The 17,980-nt window shown below is 33.9% G+C and overlaps 2 protein-coding genes across 3 annotated transcripts; one reads left to right on the forward strand and one right to left on the reverse strand.

The window, feature by feature from the left end:
- Positions 1–1,183: 1,183 nt before the first annotated feature.
- Positions 1,184–9,096, forward strand: LOC126671902 (V-type proton ATPase catalytic subunit A). Its single transcript, XM_050365723.2, has 20 exons — positions 1,184–1,451; positions 2,012–2,138; positions 2,332–2,387; positions 2,470–2,526; positions 2,696–2,807; positions 2,904–2,941; positions 3,040–3,141; positions 3,517–3,573; positions 3,677–3,748; positions 3,859–3,960; positions 4,051–4,113; positions 4,188–4,320; positions 6,154–6,260; positions 6,908–7,102; positions 7,314–7,400; positions 7,554–7,658; positions 7,954–8,051; positions 8,170–8,248; positions 8,413–8,501; positions 8,658–9,096. Exons 1-20 carry the CDS (start codon positions 1,374–1,376, stop codon positions 8,770–8,772), a joined length of 1,872 nt encoding a protein of 623 aa, XP_050221680.1. The 5' UTR covers positions 1,184–1,373; the 3' UTR covers positions 8,773–9,096.
- Positions 9,097–10,229: 1,133 nt separating this feature from the next.
- On the reverse strand, positions 10,230–17,722 carry LOC126673433 (7-dehydrocholesterol reductase). 2 transcript variants are annotated; one of them, XM_050367580.2, is made up of 14 exons: positions 17,450–17,722; positions 16,966–17,188; positions 16,778–16,833; positions 16,317–16,419; positions 16,147–16,212; positions 15,817–15,930; positions 15,405–15,531; positions 14,684–14,784; positions 14,088–14,213; positions 13,939–14,003; positions 13,736–13,817; positions 13,510–13,626; positions 12,061–12,223; positions 10,230–10,728 (listed from the first exon to the last, which is right to left on the reverse strand). In XM_050367580.2, exons 1-14 carry the CDS (start codon positions 17,539–17,541, stop codon positions 10,469–10,471), a joined length of 1,695 nt encoding a protein of 564 aa, XP_050223537.1. In that variant the 5' UTR covers positions 17,542–17,722; the 3' UTR covers positions 10,230–10,468. The 2 variants fall into 2 exon arrangements, with proteins under 2 accessions (XP_050223537.1, XP_050223536.1); XM_050367579.2 differs by lacking the exons at positions 13,510–13,626; positions 13,736–13,817; positions 13,939–14,003; ... (7 more) ...; positions 16,966–17,188; positions 17,450–17,722 and adding an exon at positions 12,442–12,588.
- Between the last annotated feature and the right edge of the window lie 258 nt (positions 17,723–17,980).

Consider the following 17,980-nt stretch of genomic DNA (forward strand, 5'->3'; position numbering starts at 1 on the left):
AAACTTTGACTTGCAAAGAGAGTGAATGGCTTATCGGATGGTGATTAGCGCTTTGATAATTAATTCAGTATATTGTACTGAATCTGTTGCATACAAACATTACCTTATATTCTCTAGATAGTGAGCATGATGAATACTCTATATTTTAAAGTTGGAATAAAAAATTCTTATTCAGTTATATTAATCCAAATATGAAAATAACTCATATATAACATTTAGGAATGTCTTTCTAAATAAGATTAACTTTTCAGATAAGAATATGTTTTCAAGTATTAAAGTGATCCCACAAAATCTGGCCCTTTTATAATTTTTAATTCATTTAAATTACTCACGTAATCAGATCTACTGACAAGACGCGTTTTATACATGATTTACTGTGATTTATCGAATCCTACAGGATTCGTTCTTCATTGGAATTCGGGAGAATCCTTTGATTGTCTTTAATCACGGCGAGTTCTCCATGACTCGACACGATTAGGTTAGGCGAGTATTTGGATTCGCTCTAGTGAGCGAATCCTTTACGACTCGATTCATTATATCACTCTGAAACTTTACATCACTTATACAAGTTGCAGTAGGTTGAACCAAATTGGATTTATAAACATATAAAATATTTTAAATTGAACTAAATTATACCAGTCAATTTAATGATATTTTCGGCTTAAATTAGTTTTGTTGACTCGATTTATATTAAATTAACACACTTTTTATGTTTAAATCATACGAATTCAAAAATCAAAAAGTTTCATATCATCAAATCAAAATGCACTGAATTTTCTGCTTAGTTCAATTTTGTACACTTTAAATTTAAATGCTAATAAAAGAAGTTTAAGCCCTAAAATGTAAGTAACTAAAAAGTTCAAACACATAGATATCTTTTATCCTTTTAGTACCTGCAACTTACAACAAAACATGCCCAAACATAGTATTAATTAATGGACCGAACAAAATAAAAATAAAAATTGATGGGAGTTGAAAATTGAAATATCTACGTGCATCTGATTCACATCACGTATCCTCCAAATAAAATAAAATAAAATAAATATATTTAAATCTAATCATAAATTAATGAACAGGTGGCGAATTGTAAGCAGGAAAGCTCACAGTAACACAGTACAAACGTATGTACTGGATCATACACTTTCCAAACATCACGAAGCCCGTGTTCCTCCATTGGATATTATTCTGCTAACTATTTTTCCCCTTCCTTCTCTCTCTAGTCCCACTCCACTCATCAATCATTAAATATTTAATAATTATTTTTCTCTGTAATTTTACTACTCCTTCTCAGCATCATCTCCGATTGCTAGAGAAACCCTAGAAATAATTAACGAAGGAAGCGGATTTTAATCGATCTTCAATTCTCCGATAGAATGCCGTCAGTTTACGGTGCTCGTTTGACGACGTTTGAAGATGATGAGAAGGAGAGCGAGTACGGTTACGTTCGTAAGGTTAGATCCATTTTTTGACCGATGACTTTTGTTTAATTGCTCGTTTGTTGTGTTTGGATCTAGTTTAATAATTCGTAATTAAAATCTATTGGAACTTGATCGCATCATAATTGGATCTGCTATCTTTTAAGGCATTGGATCTGATGCGGCAATTTTGCAATTCATAGTTATAACATACTTCCCTGATCAATTACATGTAGTCGTTCCATTATTTAACTGCTATCAAGCATTCGAATGCCATTAAGTTATGATCATCTTGAATTACAATCCGATCTGAATTTATTTTACACATCTGTATTGTTTTTCTTCTTGAATTCAACTCATGAGCTGACTGGAGATCGAATAATTGCATAATTTTAAACTCTTACCTGATTTTGTCAAACTAAATTACTAGAATAGCTGATTACTGGTTAGTTTATAGTTATGTTACCACTTTCTAATGATAAATTGGTAATCCGAACTATCTGTTTTATTTTCGATAGTAAACACTATAGTGTAATATGCATATTTTTGTTCACCTTATTTTTGTTGCACTAATTGTATCGAATGTGGCTTGACAGGTATCCGGACCAGTCGTGGTTGCAGATGGCATGGCTGGTGCTGCTATGTATGAATTGGTCCGTGTTGGTCATGACAACCTAATTGGTGAAATCATTCGTCTTGAGGGAGATTCTGCTACAATTCAAGGTTCTCTCTTGCTATAATTGAAAGAAATTTTATTTTATTCATGTTCCGAACAACAGTTGCCTTAACTTATCTGTTTGTTGTATATTCTTACATATCCCAATGTTCTGTCCTCTGGTTTCGAGTCTGCATCTGTTTATATGCTAGAATTAAAGAAAATCTAACAGAAATGGTTCCTCCTTCCTTTTGATTTCAGTTTATGAGGAAACAGCAGGTTTGACAGTGAATGACCCTGTTCTTCGAACACACAAGGTAAGCTTGTTACGGATCTTATATGCCTTCAAAATGGTATGTCGACTGTCGTTTGCTTATAAAATATATATCAATCTTGCAGCCTCTATCTGTGGAGTTGGGGCCAGGAATATTGGGCAACATTTTTGATGGAATTCAGGTACAACCACATGAGTCCTTACTTCCCATTTCTGGTTTAGTTCTTACTTTATTTTTCTTTTTTGTTGGCCTGCATACTTGAATTTTTGAATTTGAAGATTGCACTACTTCGCTGAATTTTAAGTGGCTAGCCATTTTCTGATTTTACGGTTACTTTTTCGTTAAATTAGAGACCTTTGAAAACGATTGCCAAAAGATCTGGTGATGTCTATATTCCCCGCGGTGTCTCTGTCCCAGCTCTCGACAAAGATATTCTCTGGGAATTTCAGCCTAAAAAAATAGGTGATCATGATGCACAACTTATTATATTTGATGATGGTACAACCGTGAATTTTGGTGGATGATCCCTCTTAATTTTTGTATGTATTTTGGCAACAGGTGAAGGAGATAATGTGACCGGTGGAGACTTATTCGCCGTAAGTTCATTTTTTGTAGGCTTCCTTTTCAAAATTTATGGTGGAATCTTTTGTGCTTGAGTTTGATCTTCATTTTGTTTATGTATGTATCATTGCAGACCGTCTTCGAGAACAGTCTTATGGAGCACCATGTTGGACTGCCTCCTGATGCTTTGGGAAAAGTCACTTACATTGCACCGCCTGGTCAATATTCATTGAAGGTTTTCCTCTCTATTTTATTTTCCAAGTTAATGTTGTCATTCTTTGTGCATATGCCTTTCACTTGCTCTGATTTTTATGAAAATAAGTAAAGAATCATACCTTCCATCATTGTTATGTTGGAAATCAAATTTCAATGTAAAACAAATTTGGACATGTGCTTTGCTTTTTGTAGATGGGGCATTCAGTAGCTAAAATGTAATTACTTTAGTTCATCATGCTCTTGTCATTATTAATTCATATGGAGTTTTTATAGGTATTGATTTAATTTAATTCTAATCCTGTATTTATCAAGATATAGGGATATGAGTAACTTGCATTAAATTATAAACTTTACATTTCTTTTGAAACCTAATCTATTTGTTCTACTCTTTTAGGACACTGTTTTGGAGCTTGAGTTCCAGGGTGTAAAAAAGCAATTTACTATGCTTCAGGTTGGTACTTTTTGTTTTTTCACAATACAGTCAGAGGCGAGGTTGTACTTCTGTCTTAAACTCTGAAGTTCTATAACCTGGAATGTGTTTGCTCTATATGCAGTCCTGGCCAGTGCGTACTCCGAGACCTGTTGCATCAAAGCTTGCTGCTGATACCCCTCTACTTACTGGTCAGGTATAGACTTTACTGCTGTACACGTTAAATACTTTAGAGTTTGGACTTTCTGTAATAGTTTCTGTGCCCGTTTGAGAAAGTGACTGGCTGATGACTTTGTTTGAAATCAGCGTGTTCTTGATGCCCTTTTCCCCTCGGTTCTTGGTGGAACTTGTGCCATACCTGGGGCTTTTGGCTGTGGAAAAACTGTCATTAGTCAAGCTCTCTCCAAGGTGGAATTTCTTCTTTCCTTTGCTGGGCTTAGTTTAGTCGTTTGTGGATGTTAAGAGTGTTTGATCATCTATATAATGTTGTTTATGCAGTACTCCAATTCAGATACTGTTGTTTATGTTGGTTGTGGAGAAAGAGGAAATGAAATGGCAGAGGTTAGTTTTATCCTATTTATGATTGTAAGTCTTCTTTAACGGTTTGGATAAACTTATCACGATCAGTCATTCAGGTGCTTATGGATTTTCCACAATTGACAATGACACTGCCTGATGGTCGTGAAGAGTCTGTCATGAAGCGCACAACGCTTGTGGCCAACACTTCTAACATGCCTGTGGCTGCTCGTGAGGCTTCAATTTATACAGGTAATCTTAATTTTACACGTATATTTGGCATGCTATCTGAATAGTTAATATCTGAAGCAGATTGTTATCTTTTGCAAACTCAGTAAACTAGTCTATTTTAAGATATATTGGGAAGCATGGGGGTTCGTCATTATTCTGAAGTGCTTAAACCAAACGGAATGAAATGTATCTGTTTTTGCCAACTTTGTGGCCGTGTTCAAATATCCCGTCTTTGCAATTGTTAGTGTTTGGAGAATCTAGTATTTTCTTTTTTGCTATGAAGCACCGATGCTTCTGGTAGGCGGCATATGTAGTGGACACTTCAGAAACACGGAACACGGGGACACACTGAATACACGTATGGGACAAGTCAAACTAGTGCTCCCGCAATTTATCAGTTGAAAAGAGGGGGACACGTTGAGGACATGGCAAGTAATTTTTTGAAATATGGGTCTTTTTTACAACAAACCTAGCTCTCTTCTAATTTTTCCTTTAAAACATCACACAGGCCCCTCTTGTTTAAATAAAAAATGCAGACCTCTTTTTAATCCTCCTACTCTTCAATTTTCTTTTTTCAAATTTCTTTCTTATTCCTTCAATTAAATCACAAAAAATTTACCTACTTAATAAGCTCTCTTCAATTTCATGGATTTCTCTTCTATTTTTTCTTATAATTTCTTTTTATTTTTATAATTTTTATTTGTATATATATAATTTATTTGCTCTCTCCACCATGTTGGTATCTCATTCTTTTAGAAACTGCCATTTGCCATGTTCGTGCCCATTCCCATATCTGTATCCGTAAATCATGGCTCTTTTGTTTCATGTGTGGCCCACACTTATGATACTATGGGATGAACACCATGCTGGGAGCCAATAAATTTTAACAGAGAATTGCTGCTCCATATTTGTTAAAAGCGCGCCTGAGGCGCGCTAAGGCGCTAGAAAAGCGCATAGCGCAGGTGGTGCGCCTCAGAAACACCTGAGGCGACCACCTTCATCAAGGCGCGCCTAAAGCGCTGAGGCGAGGCTCTGAGGCGCAAAGCGCAACTGCATACTCTGTTACCCTGGCCCTTTTTGGAAAAAATATTCAGTTGTTTTTGGAAAAAACAGAGTTTTTGCAGGTTTCATGAAGATGATGAAGTGTTGGCGCGGGGAAGATGAACCCTAATTAGGGCCAGCTGACACTACTTTTTGTTTTTTGATATTGTAAATTTGTAATTAATATCAAAAAGGAGTATTACAGCTGTACACCACTAATTTTATTCTTTTACTGTATTTTTTAAGTCTTATTATATTGTCCATTACTCAATAGAAATTTGTCTTATTAGGAATTTAGGAGTATTATGTTTATTTTTAATTGATACTATTAATTTGATTTTGCATGTCACGTGACTGTCTAAATTTGTATAGGAAAGTATAAAGTCTTTTAATTTACTTCCAATTTATTGGACTTATGATTTTATCAAAAGCATATATTTAATTTTGGGGACAATTATTGTGTGTGTTATAGGTATTTTAATGTTTTTTACATATATGCGCCGAGCTTCACTCGGGCGTGCGCTTTATTTGCGCCTTGCGCCTAAAGCGGTATGGGACCCTTTGCGCTTCAAGTGCGCTTTGCGCTTTAACAACTATAGTGCTGACTAATTCAAGAGTATTTTATTGCAAAAAGCTTTGGTTATAGTTATGTTGGGTAAAGTTAAATGGTATTATCATTATTTCAATTGATGTGACTCCATTGGTCACCAAACTGGCAATTGTGCATGCTTTAAATTCATTTGTGGCTAGTGTCTCTTCTTTTTTATTACCCTACTTTGATATTTATCAACTACGGATTTATGTTGTTCTCAGGAATCACTATAGCCGAGTACTTCAGGGATATGGGCTACAATGTCAGCATGATGGCAGATTCAACATCCCGTTGGGCAGAAGCATTGCGTGAAATTTCAGGGCGGCTGGTTAGTTCCTCTAATTTCATTTGGCTAAAGGATTTATTTGCTAGATATTTAGATTTTTTCTTCATGCTTATGATTTGTCTTGTTGATAGCACCATGGTCTGATGATGTCATACTGTAAAGTAATATATAGTCAGTGTCTTTGTATGGGCCATTCTAACATTATCCAATTTCCAGAAAATTATATACTGTATACCCAATTCGAGCACATACAATTTGCATTTTTTGATTTTCAAAACATGATGTACACGTTAGCTGGAATGTCTAATATGGAGAAGCTAAATTGAGTTAGAAATGAGTTTCATGTGTATTATTAGATCCTAGAGGTTAGATGATGTTTGAGCATATATTTGGTCTTATTACGGTTGCAATGTTCATTTTTTAGCTGTAATACTGACTGGTTCGGCTGCTAAGCGTCCAACGATGCATTGGTTGAGTCTAGCTGCTTTTAGGGTACCAATGCTTGAACGTTATTTTCAATTGAATTTGCTGTATGATGTTACGATGTGAGTTCTGCTGAATTGAACTTTAGTAGATGGATAAACATAGCTTGGAACTGAGATCTATATTGCTATCTATTTTGTGGCTGCTGCAAAAAAAATTATATACACATGTATCTCTAATTCTTTGAGACTTGATCACTTTTGCAGGCAGAAATGCCTGCAGATAGTGGATATCCTGCTTATTTGGCAGCACGTTTGGCCTCATTTTATGAGCGTGCCGGTAAAGTACAATGCCTTGGCTCACCAGATCGTAATGGTAGTGTCACAATTGTCGGTGCTGTTTCCCCTCCTGGAGGAGATTTTTCAGATCCTGTTACATCTGCTACACTCAGTATCGTCCAGGTATTTAAACTTCATATATGAAGCAATTCTTTTTTTTTTGGTAATCACGTCACTAGTTGTAATGAACAATATAATTCAGACAGGAATTCTTCTTAAATGGCCTGCACACATCTATATTGGTGGTTTTATCTGCTGAACAAGCTTAGCTTCTGTTTATCTTTAGTTGATATCTTTAGTTGAAGTGATTGAAGTTGCCATTTTGATTATTCAGGTCTTCTGGGGTTTGGATAAGAAACTTGCTCAGAGGAAGCATTTCCCTTCTGTTAATTGGCTTATTTCCTATTCAAAGTACTCCACTGTATGTATACAATTTCTACAGCATTCTTGATTATGAAGAAACATCTTCTCTTATGCTTATCTTTAATGCTTCAGGAACCTGTCTGCCCGAGTTATATATTTCATTCATGCTTCTCTCAGTAATATTTATTCCTTATTTCTCATTTATTACCAGGCATTGGAATCTTTCTACGACCAATTTGATCCAGATTTTATCAACATCAGGACAAAGGCTCGAGAAGTGCTACAGAGAGAAGATGACTTGAATGAAATTGTCCAGGTAGGGTTCGTGTTCTAATATTCTGTTATTCTGTATAATTCAGGGCCCAAAATTACTGAAAATATTATATCCCCTTAAACTTATAAAAACTTCATATGGATGGAAATTATATGATCTATATGCTATGGGTGTGCCTCTTATCAATATATTTGCTTCATATATGTATTTGGGTCCTTAAATTATATGATGTAGACAATCATTTTAAGGCACAACTCCAGCAATTAAATATTGCATGATAAACTGGTTTGTCTAATATGCGCTTAATTGAACACTGGTGGCTGTTATCATAATGCAGCTTGTGGGCAAGGATGCTTTAGCTGAAGGAGACAAAATTACACTGGAGACTGCAAAGCTTTTGAGGGAAGATTTTCTTGCTCAAAATGCCTTCACTCCGTAAGCTTCAGCTTCTTTGTTTGATCTTCTATACATTTTATCTTGAAGGAATTCAGATGATGAAATTTATAATATAGTAACGCTTTTTCTCTGACCTCATCTTTTTAATGACCGACAGATATGACAAGTACTGTCCTTTCTACAAGTCTATTTGGATGATGCGCAACATAATTCATTTTTACAATTTGGCCAATCAGGTAGATCTACCCACCATGCAACTGAAATTAAAAAGAACAGCTATTTATATTTTATTCAGTTTTGCAGTGATATTTCTGCAATGAATTAGATTTTTCTCCTGATGAGATTTAACTTGCCTGTTCAACTTTCTAACTTGTTTTTTCCTTTTCAATTTTTTCTGTAGGCTGTGGAGAAAGCAGCTGGCATGGATGGCCAGAAGATTTTGTACAGCCACATCAAGCATCGATTGGGAGATCTCTTCTACCGCTTAGTGTAAGTAGCATGATATGGTTCTTGCAGAAATCTACTTCAAATAAGAATGGACAAAAGATAACGTCAGATGTTTCAGTTCTCTAAGTTTTAAAAGTCGCATGTATGTTCAACATCACAAGAGACATGATCTGATTTAGTTGTCTAACAATGTTGCAGGTCTCAGAAATTTGAGGACCCAGCAGAAGGAGAAGAAGCTCTTGTGGCAAAATTCAGCAAGTTGCACGAGGATCTAACTGCAGGTTTCCGTGCCCTGGAGGATGAATCCCGATAATCGAGGATTGCGAATTTTGCTCTTTAAGCAGTCCTAGGCTAGCAGCAGTGCATACCAGCACTTGGTTTCTCTCTCTATTTGTTGCATTCTGTGAAGACAAAGAGTGTTGGTAGGTTCAGCGTTTGTGGTGCTGTTTTGGGCCATAATTTTAATTGGCTTTGTGATAGCCAATATAAACTTGAGTTATTTCATTTGAAGTCCTATTGGGCAGCAACGGACCAGAAACTGTTCCATATGTATTTATTCAATAAAGGTGTGTATCGAGTGGATGCCGATTTGTATGATTTAATTTATTATTTATCACATTTTCCTCTTTCTGTTTCCTATAGAGTTGGGTGTTTTATATTTTTCATTTTCACTCTAGGTTTTTTTGCAAGTTAAATCTTTTTAACTTTTTTATATTAGTTGCCTGTGTAATTTAAAACAGGCGGGCCATTCAAGCCCTCTTATATGAATTAATATGACAGTTCGTTTGTGTTTGACGGGAGCAAGTTGATGTAAATTACCCGGTCTTGTGAGGAATAGGAAAGATCATTTTTTACCGAGCCTGATCATTGAACCACCCGTATAGTAAACCCTCTAATAATTAATGTTTAATAAATTAATAATTCTAATAATTAATAGAAAATTGGGGGAATCAACTTCGTTCCACTTCGGATAATTAATAATTCTATTATTTAATAATTAATAAAATTTAAAGTATAATATATAGGAATATTAATTATTAGAGATTTTTATAAAAAAATATTTAACATTTGATTCATTTGGGGCAACACTAACCTTCATTTATAAGGTGGAAGCTGAAATATTATCAAATTATGACCTTTTTATTTGTTTGAAAAAATTTCAAAGAAAGTTATTAGATAAACAAGTAAAAACAAGTAAAACATTTATAATACAAAAAGATATTAAAAAATGTTTTACTTCATGTATACAGTTTTTTGATGATTACTTTTTGGTTCAGTATCAAGTTGATATTTTTTGAACTGAATATAAAGTTACTTCTTTTGGATTGAGTGGTTGTGAAATATATTTAGTTGGTTTTTTTATAATATACTATTAATATTAGGTCTATAAATATAGATGCTTTAAAATATATTTTTATATATTTTATCATTTTTCTATATAAATTTAATAAAATAATAATTTTAATAATTAATAATTTTTTGATCCACCATATATATTAATTATTAGAGGGTCGACTATACATCACTTTTCTCAACAAGGAGCCGTTGGTTGTGCCTTTTATATTTTGCCCAAAATTGAACTAAATTAAAAACTGCTTCAAACTGACTTTATCGATTTTTGCACTCTAATCATATCAGTGATGTAAATGTGACGCTCTAAATATTTCCTTGTTGCTTTTGCTATGAATGATAATGTATCCTGAATGCATATGCGAATTAGTTACAATTGACTTTCTCCAACTTCCATGAATGTCTTTGAAACAAAAGCAATTTGGAAAACATCTCACATCGAGTACAAATTTAATCAATCAAAGCACAAGTAAATTTTAGGACAAAGCACATAAAAGTTGGCGGATCAACTTTAGGCTTAAAATACAGCATACGTCATATGGTAAGAAAAATTCAAATTACAATTACAGAGCGAACAAGAAAATAAAAAAGTCCTTGTTTCCCCTAAGCTGTTAAAAGGAACTTGTGCACTGATTAGCAGAGGGCATAGTTGGAGCGTTTTAGCCAGGACCAACTTTAGGAATGTCGTAATGCTCACTCATATTTGCCAAATACTGATTGAAATCTTGAATCCTGTCACGGTGAGATTTATTAGCTTCCTTGGCCATCCTATGAACATCAATATTTCCTCTCTGCTCCATGTATCGTCTCTCTGCAGCTGTCATATATTCTTCATGAGCAGCACCCTTGTGTTCTTCACTCAATTTGCCGCTTTCATTCCCACCATCTTCACTAGGGTCAGTCACTTCTGTGCTTTGCTCTGTACCATGTAATGACAATTATGATCATCATATGGATAATTAAATGATTGAAACAAAACTTTTGTGTAACATATATCATTTAATTTCAATAGGCAATTGTCAAAAAAAATTCAAATGAAGGATGAATATTTGCAAGCAAGAAACCAACATATAGAAAGTACTCAATTGAAATAAAACACAACCACAACCAAAACTCATCAAACTGCTTTCTTTTATTCCGAAACTCATGTTCGGCAAAAGGAGAGTGTCATTATAATATCACACAAACATGCTCTGACCCTGACGACGTGTTGCAATGTTGTAGTCATTCCGCTAAAGTTTCATTCAGAGGCCTCTAGATCTAGACTTTACTTTCTCCATGAAGACAGACAAACCAAGAACAAAGCAGCTACTGCATACTTTCAAAAGACTCTAAAGCATATCCAAGGACGTTTAAAGGTTATAGAAAACAACAAATGTCTTAACCAGTTATACGTGCTAATGTTAACTTTTCTAACATACTAGTTTCGCATTACGTGCTATGCACGTGGCTCGTAACGTAACTCGTCAATGAACATATTAGTAAATTTATTATAATTGTATCAATTTTTTATTTATAATTAATATTAAATTAGTTAAGAATTTTTGTAAAAGTAAATATAATATATTCGGCAATTAAATTTTTTCCATACTGAATTTATTCTTCTTTTGATTTTATAATAACTATAATTAAATAATTAACTTAATTTTATTAATAATATTTTTAAAAATAATAAGATATAAATTTAAATAATATTATATTGATCAAATATAGTATTTTAATTTTATATTTCAATCAAACTAAAAGATAGAGATTCCTACTAATTTGGAGACAATTTAGTTACTTTTTACATACTAAAAATTAAATTGGAGATAATTTAGCTACCTATTCTAATTAGGACTTTAATTACAATAGTGATTAATTAAATAACTAATTAGTTAATGACTATAAAACCTTTATTTAGTAGTAAACTGAAAAAGATTATTCAGTAAATTTGCCTGTCCCCCATCCGTACTTTTATATATAGTATAGATAAACAAAGCTCATCCTCCTCCTAATGTTAAAGGAAGACTCCTTACTTTTCCCCCCCTCATACTCAAACTAAGCTCACAGGACAAACGACATACATGATTCGTCCAGTCCTGCTAACCTTATAAGACATTGTCCAATCCATGTTGACATGGGATTCTAGAGTAACATAATCTCTAAACAAATTTCACGCGATAGCTGTAGCTAGCAGCTCAAATTCGATAATCAAAACTGAACCACCGGAACAAACAAAAGCTGACAAAACGAAACAAGGATCCCAAACCTTCGGATAGTTGAGTGTCAACAGCTTGAGAAAGTTGATCCTGGTGTTTCTTGTGTTTCTTTTTCTTCTTCATCCCACCAGCCTTCACATTCAAGGGTTTTCCCTTCAGCTTCAGCTTCCCACCAACCACATTCTCATAGCCTGACATCCCTGCCCAATTTATCTATAAACAGAAAGAAAACAAATAAAATCAGGCATGGTGCATAAGAAATCCATCTTCCCTCATAAACACAAATATTTGATTGATCTGATAACTAATACTTAGTTCCTTTTAATTTCAATTTTCATTATGAGCTAATTTCCACTATGAACAAACAATCAAAAAATTAAATTGAATAAATGATTTACGGATAGCAAATACATGGATTTATTGTAACGTACCGAGAACTTCGAATCCACTACTCGAATCTATGAATCAAATAAGCGAAGAATGGCAACTTTGAAGCTTGAGAATCGATTTAATCGCCGGAGATTGAGCCCTAATTTTGATTTTTCTGAAGGTATCCGGCCCACGACCTGAGCAATTAGCTGTGTTTATCGACCCGATATGGTTTTATATTTTCTCTTCTAAAAAAAATATATTATATTTTCAAGTTAATTAAAACGATCTAATTTTATTTTTAATTGATATAAAAGTAAATAATGTTTTTTAATTGATTAAAAATAAAAAATATTTTTTTATTTTTGAGTTAAAATAGTTAAGAGTAAGTTAATTGGCTCCGTATAAATTTAAAAATCATATTAATTATTTATTCATAAACTATTGTATTTTTAAATATTTAGCACTTACAAAACATATCGATGTATTAACCTTATTATTTTTAATATTTAACAGCTTAGTTAATAATTAATTTATATTTTTAGGAATTTACCCAATCTAAATTATATAATTAATACTTTTAATTATAAATAATACTTTTATTTTTTAATAATTAATAAATTAAGATAATTTCTTTACGTATATTTACATTATTTTTGTAACTGATTAATTTAAATCTACATGGATGATTTGTTATGAATTTATATGGTACCATTTTTCAACTTCATAATTTTAATAAATTGATACTTCTAATTTATTTTTCTGATAAAGTTAATGTTTTCAGGTACTGATAGTTTTAAAAAAAGAATATCAGAATATTGCATTTGTTTCCTTTAAAAATGAATATTAAACCATTCATAATTCTGAGGAAGGCATTGCGGAATACGGTACGGAGTACAAAAGCAAGCATATTATTAAATTTCTAAGAATCCAAACATCTATCACAACTTCAACAAATACCAGAAACTTGACATATTAAAAACAAACATTGTACAGAAAAAAGTTAGTTGAAACCCTAAAATGTCAAAACTTAAGATGCACGTAACATACAAATTAGGTTATTCACCAAGTGCACACTGGCATCCACAACTGATGTCTCAGTAGATGCCAGGAATAACTCGATGCCGAACCTTCTCGCAGTACAGCTTCCAGTATTTCCCATACTTGGATCGGCATCTATCGTCGTCCCTCTTAGCTCGATCAAACAGAAGGATGGTAAGAAATATCACATAGAAGTAGGGGAGAACCTGCAAAAAATATTAAAAAACAACAAATGGTTAGGAAGACTAATTCATAAATCACAAGAACATTGCGGGTTTTAAACAGTGACATCATATCTGAAATAGAAATGCATACATGATTAAAAAGAGCCGGGACAGTCCAGAAAAAAGCAGCTAATATTTCGGGTACGTAATGGAAATGGCGCGATAAGCCCCACCTGCAACACCATACCAGAGTTATCATAAATACATCGCAACAAATCCAGCTCAAATGATTAAGATTTTTGACGTCTTTTTTAGTTCATACGAATTGAGAAAGTCATAAGCTTATATACTAACCATCCCGAGGTTAAAAGAAGGCTTGTTTTTGTTTCTCCAGTGGTAGTAGTGTATGAAGCCACAATCTGCCAACCCATTAGTCATAGTTCAAATTTATAGAATATTCAAATAGAAGGATAACTACAAAACACAGTCATGAGATCAATTACCTTTGATGGAGCCTTCCCCCAAACCAAGCATTTTCCATTTGTTCTGCGAAATTCTTGCCTTTGCCTGTCACAGTCATAGTTGACATATATACAGAGAAGTCCCGCCACCAATATGTAGATTGCAAGCTGGACAAGAAGGATAAGAAAGTCAAAAACAAGTATGCCCAAGGGATAACACCACTTCATGTCGAGTTCATTTGAGAGTGAAACAATCAAGTATGCGCTCAAGCAACTAGATAGCTATTCTCACTCTAGGGTCTGATAGCTGGTTTTGTTTTCAGCTACCAGCCATTCTTTTTCACACAATGTCAACAAGTTCCTGACTAGATATGAGCAACTCCCACCCGACTTTGACAGCATAATAATATTGTGATCTTAAGGAATCAACCAAACTCATGCATTTAGCAAAATCTCCACCCAAAGCAAAAAGATACTGAATATCAACCTTTTGAGGTTCAATTTTATGTTCAAGTTTTCGCCCATCAAATTTCGCTCCAATTCAAATATCATGTAAATGTCAAGAAGAAGGGTAATAACACCAAAAGGAACACAATTCATGGCGTGAAACCATATAAATGAAAGGAGAACACATATACCTGAGTTCCAAGGTTCACAGGATGGTTAACTAGGTACATTCCAGGAGAAGTATATATGGATGGAACCCATACCAAGCATCCCCAGCAAATATAAAACCCAGCTGTCAAAGTCAAATAAAATGAATTGAGCAAAAGGAAACTAAGCATCATCAATGATGAAAAAGGGAGAAGACACTATATCATATGAAAATGCTTATATACAAGAAAACTCAAGTCCTCTATAGACATCAGATAAATGACTATAAACCACATAGCCATTTAATCATTACAGTTTGACAATGACTTTTCTCTAATAATTACAGGGATACTTTACAAAATAAAGTAACAATAATAAAAATTAAAAGGCTCAAAGTGTGGGTACCATGATATGCATTGAGGACATTCAAATTGAAGTTAATGAAAAAAAGGGAACTATAATGGATATGGTAACCAAATGTTGGAATTCAAAATATTATGCAACTAGCAATAAGCCAATATTAACAATTTAAGAACCACACACAGAAAAAATCAGAAATTTATAAGATGCTGAACATTAAGGCAGTTCTGAAATAGTTCCTAGAAACTAGAGCAGAATGACTGGTCAAAACAAGAAAAGGACAGAATCGTAATGATTCAGTGAAGCACATGAGCTATGAATAAGTTCATTTTATGTTGTAATAATGATTTCTAGTTAATGGATCGATAGAGCCAAAAAATGAATAATAGTTGATCACGGGTGAACCTCGGTCATGTGCAATGTCCATAGTGTTCCAGTACCCAGCTTCCCACCAAAAAAACTTTGTAACATACACCAACATCAATACTGTATTTACAAGCATGGAATCAGCCACTTTCCCATTCTGCTCATACTGAAAATGGGAGACAACGAAATAAATTAATATTTGCACCTAAAGAAACTTAGACTAGAAAAGTCAAACTAGATTTAACAATACAGTAGCAGACTTCCAAAGAAAAAACAAACAGGTAACCAATATATTGTAGCTTCTTGCTTGCTAGAACAACCTGGAAGAGCCACTGGGGCAAGATTCCTTTACAATTACTAAAAGTAAATTTCATGAACTCAGGTATATCACTCTGCTTAGGAGAAACAAATTAGACCAAAACTATGTGATAAGATATGCACAGACATATACCTGCTTAATGCAGTAGGTCAATGCAAGAACTGCCCAAGACATCATCCCAAATCTGCAATTTGTGAAAACTTTGATGTCAAAGTTCTTTCCAATTCGAGGATACAACTCCATGCCCTGCAACAAAATGAAGAAACATTACATAAGATCATTGACTGACAAAGTTGGTCCAGCAGCATGTATGACTTCCCACATTTTTATCTGTGCTGAAGAAATCCTTATATCATATCTAACACAAAGAATTTACAGATAGAGTCGTCAATTTGAATTGGCTTGTCTACACGAAACAATAAGCACAAGGGTAGTCTATATATTAAGGAGACCCGAACTCACCCAGTAGAAATCCATTATTACGTTTCCACATGAACCGGAATCCGTTGATGATGGTGCCACATGTCCCTTAAAACAAAACGAAAAAGAATTTGCATAAGTTATTCAATGAATGATACTTAAAACCATGAAAGGCTAAAGCCATAATCAAATTGTCAGCTTAGATTTCCTACTTTTATGTACAATAAGACACAAAATATGAAGCTTCCAAAAATAAGAGCTGAAAATATCTCTCCCAAATGATCATAAACAACTGACGGGTTGAATATTCCAAACCTGCAGAATAAACACAGGAAAGTATCAGCTACACTTCATATTTATAATTAAGGGGCGTTGCTTGGAATTTCCACTAAGCAAAGCCATTTAGACACATATAAAACAAGCAAAGGTGACAAGTATCCTGAATTTGACATAGCTAATCACTTATTAAGTTATTAGTTCCATTAATTAAGATCAGGGTCCACTAAGTCTGCAATGGATGTGCAATATCCACAACATTTAGTTTCCAAGATTGAAAAATATAAAAACATTACTGCAAACTAAATCAAATTGATTCAGGAAAACCCTTTAGAAAAGAGCATTAAATGAAATAGCATTATTTAAACACAGTGATCGTAAGCAAAAATGTTCTCACCACCAAAGGCCAAGATAAGTGACCAGTGTTACTATGTATGCTGCCATACCATTTGCCTGCAAGAATCATAAAATTTAAGCATATACGTCTTGAACCTTAAGAAACTCTGAACGAACATTTTTTTTCCAAGCATCAGCATGACAAATTAACAAAGAATAAGCTCGTTCGAAAACAGAGCATCAGGCAACCTTATAAACGGGTCGATTCCCTTGAGGAGAAATAGGGCCCTCAACCCTTTTCCCAGGTACAAGAAGCTGAAGTACTGCCTCAAATGCACCATAACAAGCAATAATTTTCCAAGCAGTAGCAGTAGGTCTTGGCCATAAGCTAACAAATCCATGCAACCCATTTTGCTTAATATAATCAAAAGTTTGCAAAACTGATCCATCAGCATGCACCATCGTATACCATCTGCATTAAAGAATTAAAAAAGTAAGATATCAAAAGATGCATAAATCTCTTAGATCTAAAAGGAGACCAACAATCAATAAAGTTAGGAGTAATTAATTAAACTAAAAAATGATTGATATCAATAACAATCAAGATCTAAACACTAAATAATGACATCAAAACGTCCACAAATCAGCTAGTAAACCCGTGATTAACAACAGAAATCAGTTAAAATATAATCCAATACAAACACGTGAAATGAAAATGAATTGGAATTCTTACAGCAAGATTACGAAGGGAGGGCAAAAACTTAGAAGTGAAAGCATTGAAGCGTAAGTCACCACTGGTGAATGCACCGTTTTCTCTTCAGCCATGGTGTCTCGCTCACTCGCTCACTCGGTAACTCGCTCACTCGGTAACTCGCTCACTCGACTTTTTTTTCAGTGAAGACTGTTTTTTCTTGACTTAATTTGGAAAAGACTTGGTTTTTATGAAACAAAAATTTGAAAGAAAAAGTAAACAAATTTAGGCCATTAACAGATTCATGTGTTTGATTTGATTGTTTCAAACTGAAATTTATTGTTACTGTTCTTCACGGGTCGGTTTGAAAGTGGGCCGTTATCAGAACCTTAATGGGCCCGATTAGTTAAGACATTAGTTTAGCAGGGCTAAATGCATCTTTTACCCCACGAACTTGTATCGTTATCTGATTTTTTATTTTTCAATTTAACCTATGTCACATGTCAATTGTAAATTTTGCCTACTTGACCTATAAAATTGTTATTTGTATAATTAATTGCTCCCTCTTGTTTA

The sequence above is a fragment of the Mercurialis annua genome, linkage group LG3 (assembly GCF_937616625.2).
Source record: "Mercurialis annua linkage group LG3, ddMerAnnu1.2, whole genome shotgun sequence".
NCBI classification, from domain to species: Eukaryota; Viridiplantae; Streptophyta; class Magnoliopsida; order Malpighiales; family Euphorbiaceae; genus Mercurialis; species Mercurialis annua.

Excerpts from the sequence above, each read along its gene's own strand:
- LOC126671902 (XM_050365723.2), top strand. The coding sequence starts at position 1,374 with ATGCCGTCAGTTTACGGTGCTCGTTTGACGACGTTTGAAGATGATGAG. Across the intron at positions 4,114-4,187 it reads GAGGAAATGAAATGGCAGAG|GTGCTTATGGATTTTCCACA; the intron begins GTTAGTTTTATC and ends TCAGTCATTCAG. Across the intron at positions 8,502-8,657 it reads GATCTCTTCTACCGCTTAGT|GTCTCAGAAATTTGAGGACC; the intron begins GTAAGTAGCATG and ends ACAATGTTGCAG.
- LOC126673433 (XM_050367580.2), bottom strand. The coding sequence starts at position 17,541 with ATGGCTGAAGAGAAAACGGTGCATTCACCAGTGGTGACTTACGCTTCA. Across the intron at positions 14,785-15,404 it reads GGACATTGCACATGACCGAG|CTGGGTTTTATATTTGCTGG; the intron begins GTTCACCCGTGA and ends TGACTTTGACAG. Across the intron at positions 12,224-13,509 it reads GGAAGCTGTACTGCGAGAAG|ATAAATTGGGCAGGGATGTC; the intron begins GTTCGGCATCGA and ends TTCTGTTTATAG.